Genomic DNA, 9,429 nt, shown 5'->3' on the forward strand with positions numbered 1-9,429 from the left:
ACTTGTGATTTTGAGCAAGAGGAGAAATGGTGCCACTCACTGAAGGGGATCAACCGCAAGTCTGCAGCTCCTCTCTTACAAGGAAGAGGGGGAGCAGATCTGAGAACATGAGCCACTGGGGCCGACAGAGCAAGAGCGGGGCAGTGTTGACTACCTTTGTCCACGTCAACCTCCAGTGAAGACCCTGACGAATCTGTCACAGCTGCCCATTCCAGGGGGTCTTCCCATGTGGGGGGTCGTTTGTCCATCTTGCAGCCCTTTTACTCCAGAGACGGCCACCATCACAATCACTGATGTCATCTCTGAATACAAGGGACAGTATATTTCTTCAACTTTGGGCAGTTTCAGCTGTGGTAAGGCAGGTCACTGTTGACATTAATATTGATGGCATCCAGAATTGCTCAATAGCAGCGTTTATCTTCATTTAAAAATAAATATCAAGGGGGGGTGCCTGGGTGGCTCAGTCGGTGTAACATGTTCGGCTCAGGTCATGATCTCGTGGTCCGTGAGTTCGAGCCCCACCTCAGGCTCTGTGCTGACAGTTTGGAGCCTGGAGCCTGCTTCCCATTCTGTGTCTCCCTCTCTCTCTGCCCTTCCCCTGCTCATGCTCTGTCTCTGCTCTGTCTCTCTCTCAAAAATGAATAAACATTAAAACAAAATTTTTTTTAAATAAATAAATAAACATCAAGGGGTTACCTGGATGCATCCGATTTCAGCTCAGGTCATGATCTCACGGTTCGTGAGTTCGAGCCCCACAACAGGCTCTGTGTTGTCAGTTCAGAGCCTGGAGCCTGCTTCAGATTCTGTTTCCCTCTTTCTCTGCCCCTCCCCCACTCATGCGCATGCGCGTGCGCGCATGCTCCCTCTCTCTCTCTCTCTCTCTCTCTCTCAAATAAATAAACACTAAAAAAATAAATAAATAAAAATAAAAAATAAAAATCAGGAATTCATAGAACTTCCGGACTGGAGGGAGTGTTGCAGATTATTCAGACCAACTCATTCAATTCACGGGGAACACTGACAATGAACTGTAGCTAATATTCTTTCACACTCTGGTCTCCATTTTCTCACTGACAACTGGGGAGGTAAGCATCGACATTATACCCATTTGGCACACCAGTAGGCACCAATGGAAGCCCACATGTACACTGACTTGCCTGGTAGCCAATAATGAGTTAATGGTAGCATCGATTCTCAAGTCTAACTCTTCTGACTCCATGGGTCTTCCTCCAGGAATATTCTCTTCCCCTACCTTTTCCTGTTGAGTCCTTCCCACCCATCAGGTCCCCGTGGGGCTCTACTTCCCTGGTGTCCCTTCCCTATTCTCCCCAGTCTGGGTTAGAAGAACTTCCACCTCCCGTATAGGACTTTGTACCCTTCTAATTGCTTGTTTGCTCCACCATTAGCCCATGGAAGGTCCTTCTGTCTACTGATCACTGTATTTTCAGCACCTACCTTATAGTAGACACTCATCATTGAATTAAGTCTGGTGTCTCCTTTTCCCTCTACACAGACCATGGCAGGGGGTGGGGACGGGGCCTCAATGCAGGCTTCCATATGCTTTTTTACAACCCATGAGCTAAGAATGGTTTTACATTCTTAAGCCGTTGCAAGAAAATCTGAAGAAAAAACTGCTTTGTGATGGATGGACATGATAGGAAGTTCACCTTTTAGCGTCCATCAGCAGAGTTTTATTGGAACTCATACATACTCGTTTGTTCACAAATTGGCTCTGGCTGCCTTCCCGTTGCAAGCACAGAGTTGACTGGTTATAACACAAGCCATCTGACCACCAATGCCTAAGACACTTACTCTCTGGCTTTTAACCAGAAAAAGTTTGCTGATCCCTCCCCTGTTAATTACTGACATCTCTAGAAGTCGTATTTTTTTCACGTCAAGATGATTGTTGTGGACTTCGTACAATTTTACAACTTTTGGATTACTTCCCTTGCTTTACTCTTTTTCCTTGTGAATGCTAGAATAACATCATATTTAATAGCAGGGCACGGGTTTTCAAGAGAGGCTTATGTGCTGGTTCCTTGCTGGGTGACCTTGAGCAAGCTGCTTTACCTTTCTGTTTCAGTTTTAGCCTCTGTAAAATAAAGACGATACCAGTAGGGTTTTTTTGTGAGTTAATGAGTTCATAAGTGGCATGCACTTTGTGCAGACTCTGATACATGGAAAATATTCTTAAACTGCTGGTTATTATTATCTGCACATGGTCACTTTTAAAGTCTCCCAGCACCCCTAAGGAATGGGAAATTCGTAGCACAGCACTCTGCCTGACTCTGTCGTTCACAGACATTGACAAGATGTGGTGTTGCCACACAATGGCCCTGTACCATGTAGCTTGACATGTCTTTCCTTTCCTCTCCGTTGTTGAAAATCTCGTGAATGAGAGGACAAAAGAATTTTCAGGCCATTATAGCATTGCGTTCCCCATTAGAGTGGGCATAACTTGGAGGAAAGAACATGTCTTCAAAGACATAGGAACAGTGCTCAATGGGGCATCGGCGGGGCTCTGGAAAGCGTGTCCCCCTCAAGGTCTCAGTCCCACCAGCCAGCCAAGGGGTCCAGAATGCTATTGAAGAGGCCTCATTAGGAAGCCCATGATTTAAGTGATTTCACCAAGAAGGGTGACACAGCTTCCCTTTCTCCATCTCATTAAGCCATTAGCAACCAATGCCACTCAACAGAGGGTCTGAGAAAATGGGACGAGCGGCAGTTTGGCTTAGCTGGAAGAAAAGCAAGCGAGCTCTGGGGTGTGGGGTGCTATCGGGCATCCTTCATAGTGTGCTGGCAGGAAGGGAAGGCAGGAGGGAATACGAAAGCAGGAAGATGAAGTCTGGGGTCATGCACCATCACTTACGTTATCATGTTTGGAATTAGAGATGCCTTAAACATGCAGTCTTCCCCTAACGTCCTAGGCCTCAAAATTCAAGTTTGGTCGTAATTATTTTCGTGTCGTTTGACTATTACATTTTCAATTCTAGTCCTTTCTAGGAAAGTTAAACGGCTACAGAAGAGAATAAGAAGGAAGGTAGGGTCATCTTATCCCATGCTGCCGCTTTACACGGGAAAGCAAGGTGCCGTCCTGAGAAAGAAAGGGACCTGCCTCAATTCACAGGGCTATCGAACGCCGGCCCCAAGAGTGCCAGCTGGCCAATGCAGTCAGCCACTTTCCAAAGTGTTTCCTTCCTCTGTCCGACAGAGAAGACTTCAGAAAACAACATTTCACAAGCGCTTGCCTATCCCAGCTCACCCCCCAACAGAAAGACAATTGAACAAGGGCTGAGATGATCTTCATAAGATTTGTTCTTATATTCAGTTTCTACCCTCAGAACCCAAGCCAAAAGTAACATTTGTGCTTTTATTTTTTTTTAATTTTTTTTTAACGTTTATTTATTTTTGAGACAGAGAGAGACAGAGCATGAACAGGGGAGGGTCAGAGAGAGGGAGACACGGAATCTGAAACAGGCTCCAGGCTCCGAGCTATCAGCACAGAGCCCGACATGGGGCTTGAATCAACGAACTGCGAGATCATGACCCGAGCCGAAGTCCCACGCTCAACCAACCAAGCCACCCAGGTGCCCGATCTTGTCAGTAGAATATTTCTGGTAAAAACAAGAACGAACCCAGTACACAAGCCCACTTCCAAGCATACATTTGATGTCTCCACCATGAGGTCCCACTGCGGATCTTTTCACCCCTCTTCCCTCCATCACCAGCACTCCGTCCTTCCACGGCTGACAAATGCTTGCATTTCTGTCTGATTGGCTGGAACAGGTGTGCCTGCTGCCCCAGGAAAATCTGACACAGAATCGTTTTCTAACCCCTAGTACTGAGGTCCGAAACTTGTAAGATTCAAATTCTGTCCCTAGTCACTGAGGTTGACGACTCACCAAATCATTTTCCTTCGTGATATAAAAACACACAACATAAAACTTCCTTTCTTCGCCACCTTTAAGCGCACAGTACAGAGCGTGAACCATACATCTATTGTGCAACAAAGGTCTAGAACTTTCATCTTACGTAACTGAAACTCTGTACCCACGGAACACTTTCCAAATCGCCCCGCCCCCCCCCCCCCCCCCACCGCCTCTGGTAACCACATTCTGCTTTTTGTTTCTATGAATGTGACTACTTTAGATACCGCATGTAAGTGATATCTCCCAGTCTCTGTCTTCTTGTGACTGACTTTTTTTCATCAGGTAATGTTCGCCGAAACGTTTTAGCAGGCACCGCTCTATCCAGCAATCACCAGGTGAGGGCCTGGTGCTGGCGAATGTTCCCGGGAATTACTATCACACTAGAGAGTAAAACAACAGAGTAGTTTGTATTTATACAGTGTTTTCACATATATTATGCCATTGTATCATTTCAAGCAGGGTGTCTCGGTCTCAGCTCTGTTGATGTTTGGGGCTGGATAATTCTATGTTGTGGGGGGCTGTCCTATACACTGCAGGAAGTTTAGCATAAAAATTCCGGCCCATCCATTCTGTATCTCCCTCTCTCTCTTTGCCTCCCCTGCTCATTCTCTGTCTCTCTCTCTCAAAAATAAATAAACATTAGGAAAAAAAGAAAAAAGAAAAAAGAAGAGCCACCCAGGTGGCTCAGTCGGTTAAGCAAACAACTTTGGCTCAGGTCACGATCTCATGGTTCGTGGGTTAAGCCCCACGTCGGGCTCTGTGCTGAAGGCTCAGAGCCTGGAGCCCTGCTTCAGATTCTGTGTCTCCCTCTCTCTCTGTTCCTCCCCTGCTCATTCTCTGTCTCTGTCTCTCAAAAATAAATAAACATTTAAAAAACATTTTTTTTTTTTAATTCTGGCCCATCCACTAGATACAAGTAGCACACCCCCAGCTGTGATAACCAAAGATATTCCCGGACATTGTCAAATGTCCCCTGTGAGGCACCTTGGACAAGTATGCTAATTTCTTTCTTTTTTTTTTTTTTTTGTAATATTTATTCATTTTTGAGAGGGGGAGAGAGGGAGAGAGAGAGAGTGCAAGTCGGGGAGAGGCAGAGAGAGAGGGAGACACAGAATCCAAAGCAGGCTCCAGGCTCCGAGCCATCAGCACAGAGCCCAACCTGGGGCTCAAACTCACCAGCTGTGAAATTATGACCTGAGCCGAAGTTGGACGCTCAACCGACCGAGCCACCCAGGCACCCCCAGTAAGCTAATTTCTAAAAGCCATGAAATGGAGCTAATGTTACCTACTTCACGAGATTCGTATAATGACTAGTCAATACTGAATGAAGCCGCCTGGCAAGCAGCAAACACCTAAGAAATGAGTCATCATTTAATAACAATGTTATATAAAAGAGATAAAAATGATTAGCCGGATATTGATTATGATTCCTTAATATGACATTGGACAATAGAAGTTCACTGGACGGGAACTGCCATATTTTTATTCTACATCTAATTGGGCTCTATTTCTAATTTGCTGTGTGATGTTGGCAAAATCACTGAGTCAGTCCCTCTGGGTCTCAATCCCACCTCCTGTTAAGGAGATTAGATAAACTTGCCCCGTGTCCTTCATAAGATTATAATGAGATTAAAATTATATACGAAAAGGAAGGTACTTTGAAAGTTTAAACTTACTACAAATATAGGTCATTGCCATTACGATGTGTTTTTTGTAATGTTTTTTTTTTTTTTTCAACGTTTATTTATTTTTGGGACAGAGAGAGACAGAGCATGAACGGGGGAGGGTCAGAGAGAGAGGGAGACACAGAATCGGAAACAGGCTCCAGGCTCTGAGCCATCAGCCCAGAGCCCGACGCGGGGCTCGAACTCACGGACTGCGAGATCGTGACCTGGCTGAAGTTGGATGCTTAACCGACTGCGCCACCCAGGCGCCCCTTTTTGTAATGTTTTTTAAGGCGATGTTGTGCACACCCCATAGAATCCCCCCATTTGAAGTGTGCGCTTCAGTGGTTTTTACTATATTTACAAGGTCAGACAACCATCACCGCTATCTGATTCAATAACATTTTTATTATCTCCCAGAGAAATCATATGCCTATTAACAGTCACTGCTCTAACCTTCCCCCAACTCAGAGCCCAGCAACAACTAATCTACTTCCTGATTCTATAGATTTGCTTATTCTCAAGGTGTCATACAAAGGGAGTACGATATAAAATCGAATGTGTATAATTTTACGATCATTTATGCAAGAATATTTAGTCAATTTATTGGATAACTTCTCCACAACAGGGATTGAGCTCAATAGGTTCTCACTGCTTGGGAGACAGGGGTGAGTGATAGATTCTTTCTAGACACACACACACACACACACGTACATTGGTTTGTGAATAGTGGTCATCTCTAAGTTATAGGATTACAGGTTTTTTTCAATATACAAACATAGTTTATTTGAAATAAACAAAAATGCTTACACAGCTCACCACGTCCCTTGGAAACAAACTTGTTTGACTGTATTACTGAGCAAAAACAAAGCTGAAACACAAACACCCTTCTTTTCTGACATGTATTTGGATAGGTAGGTAAGCCACTGCTTGTTTTTTTAAAAAACTGAGCTTCCCTTAAGGCCGGGTCATAGAAGTGTAAACAATGTAAATGAATCCACCAGGACCAGCTGTCATATCATATCTATGTCACCTGTGTATTCTGAGATCACACATACACCTGCCAATATACCTGGGAAGGGTTGCTGTAACACAGTTACATTTAAGTTCTTGGCAGGGCAGGAAGGAGGAAGAGTAACTTGGAACAAGTTTTACATCCTCTTTAGACCAAATCACTAGTATTCCCTTAAATAACAGGTTACAAGAGAAAGCCTGGAGCGTATCCTTTTCACTTGGCTTCGTTTTTGGTTTTTGTTTGTGATTTACGTAGTTGTTGGAAGCATCTGCCTGTAGTACAATCCCGCCACAAAGTATTAAAGCACAAGATACTGTCAGTGCTTCAACATCTGCATTTTTCAAGTTTTATACTGTACTACATCCCTAGTGTGTCAGCAGCTCTTGAATAATAAAATAATAATAATAATAATAAATGGGTAAAACTCTTCTAAAAATGCAGATGTCTATAACTATAATGGTACCAGGTGGGAAGGAGACAATGAGGGAAGAGAAAAAAGCAAACACGTTCACGCGCAGGGAATGTGGTTCAAGTCCTTGGATTTAAAACAACTTCTCCAGAGAAGCAGGCTATAATGGAATTTCCAGAAAACTTCCTCTGCCCCCACAAAAGGACCTGAAAAGCCCAATCCAAACTGTTGAAAAGTAGTTATGAGATGCTGTAAATGATGATCAAAGCAGTCAGAGGGAGAAGGATGAATGCGTCTTCCATTGTAGCATAGCCTTTAAAAAAAAATTTTTTTTTTAATGTTTATTGTTGAGAGACGGAGAGAGACAGAGAATGAGCGTGGGAGGGGCAGAGAGACAGGGAGACACAGAATCCAAAGCAGGCTCCAGGCTCTGAGCCATCAGCACAGAGCACGGGGGGCTCAAACTCACAAACTGCGAGATCGTGACCTGAGCTGAAGTCGGATTCTCAACCGACTGAGCCACTCAGGAGCCCCTGTAGCATAGCCTCTTTAGCTGTTGGTGGATCAGGAGAAAGCACTGAAGTACCGGAATTGCTTTGATGGTAAGGGTAGAAAAGTGGCGAGCTTGTTAACTGTCGACTTCAATAACAGGGCTTCACGGCTAGGAAAATTTTCTAAACAGTAAAATGACTCCAGTATAGCTCTCTGTCTCTCCATTGTTAAACGTGACAGAATTAGAAAAAAACAAGTACAAGTGGGTATAGTGAAAACCGAAAATTACAAGGCAGAGAACACAAAAGAATCAAGATGATGCTATAACGTTCAACAGTATTCCAGGAAGCTAGAAAACCGGTTAACTTTGAAAGCCCTAGCAAAATATCATTCTTGTTTATAAATCACTTATTATCCTAGGACTGCATGTTGAATCCTTTCTTTCCACAGACTGAAGAATCCTACATTCAGCCTTTAAGCATTCTGCATTTCTTTGCCAGTCCTGTAGCTGAGGATCTCGTTCCAGTCGATTTCGGTGTGGGTAGCCGGCTCAAGGCCTTGAATGCGGCGTCTGACGTTGTTTTGATAGTTTTCACTAATTGCTGTCTGACGTTCATTTTCTGCATGCTCTATGATGTGAAGAAACCCCTTGGCCGTTCGGACTTCATTCGAAACAGTTCCTGCATCCTGTACGTCTTCCTGACTAACCGACCGAACATTGCCATCTTGGTCACAGTGAACCTGAATCTTAAGTACTCCGACCCCCTGGGCTGTAGGTGGTGTGGTGGTGAACTTCCGCTCTGATCTCCAACGACCATTCCGGAAGTTTTTAGGCTGCAACTGGTGGCTTTCAATACAGGCAATAATGGTCTGATGCCCATCTATAGTCTTAGCACAAACAGTACGGAAGCCGTTGGGGTAATGATCTTTCACGTAGGCCCTGAAAGCACCGTCAGAGGGTTCTCTCCGAGACTTCAGACCTCCATCCGCGTCCTCTGGCTGGGAGGTCACTTGCTTCTTTCTGTAAATGATGGAGCTTAAAGGAAATTTTGGTTCTCGGGTCTAAAAATCTGCTATTACCCAGCTCACCATGTTCTGTAATTAAGACCCGATCTTCATACCCTTCTATCTTCACAGGAGTGAACTGATCCATGTTATACTGAGCAAATGCATGCGCTGCCCCTTCCCTGAGGAGATTGTCATTATTAGGTAGTAGCCGGACATCGTTGAACACTTCATTAAATTCCCCTGGTGGTGCATGAGTGATGAATTTAGCAGCTATGAGTACCTTCTCCACATCCAACGTCCGATCCTCGAAGTCGGCCATCTTGGACTGCTCTGGCCCAGCCAGGCCAGGATTATGGATTATTTTTGTTACTTTCACTCTATTCCAGAGTATGCGTTGCTTTTATTCAGGGGGGAAGCATTTTGTTTTGTCTCGTTTTTAAGAGGTAAATACTGGAATCCAGAAATATCAAAGTGGAGGTGAGTTTCGCGGAGCACTAAGTGTGGGCCTCCTGTTTCAAAATGACTGTGGATCTGAAATTCCTAAGAGAACTACCCAGAGACTTCTGGTGGCATATATCAATGAGAAGAAAAAGAAATAGTATCTGATTTTTTTATTAAGCTCTTTTCTGTGTCCTGGATAATTTGATTCAGCTTAATGAAATTAAGAGATTAGTCAGGAAGAAATAAAACACTGTCTTTCTTTCTACATATTCTTTCCAGAGCCAAGAAAGATTGCTGGGGTGGGGGAGGGTGGGTAGAAGCATTCATTTCCTTTAGTTCTTCCATCTGCCCTCTCCTTGACTTTGACCTCTGGGCCACTGAGTGCGGCACGCAGGCCACCTGTTATATCCTTCCTGGCCAAATGCTTATAGAGTGGAACCCTGGACTGATTAATGAAAACAGTGTTCAAGA

General features: G+C 44.3%; 1 protein-coding gene across 1 annotated transcript; it reads right to left on the reverse strand.

Moving 5' to 3' along the window:
* Positions 1 to 7,983: 7,983 nt before the first annotated feature.
* LOC123609694 (F-actin-capping protein subunit alpha-1-like) lies at positions 7,984 to 8,893 on the reverse strand. Its single transcript, XM_045500852.1, is given in 2 exon segments — positions 7,984 to 8,514; positions 8,516 to 8,893. Coding segments are annotated over 2 exon segments (852 nt in total). The 5' UTR covers positions 8,837 to 8,893.
* Positions 8,894 to 9,429: the final 536 nt, after the last annotated feature.

Source organism: Leopardus geoffroyi, chromosome B2, assembly GCF_018350155.1.
Source record: "Leopardus geoffroyi isolate Oge1 chromosome B2, O.geoffroyi_Oge1_pat1.0, whole genome shotgun sequence".
Lineage (NCBI taxonomy): Eukaryota > Metazoa > Chordata > Mammalia > Carnivora > Felidae > Leopardus > Leopardus geoffroyi.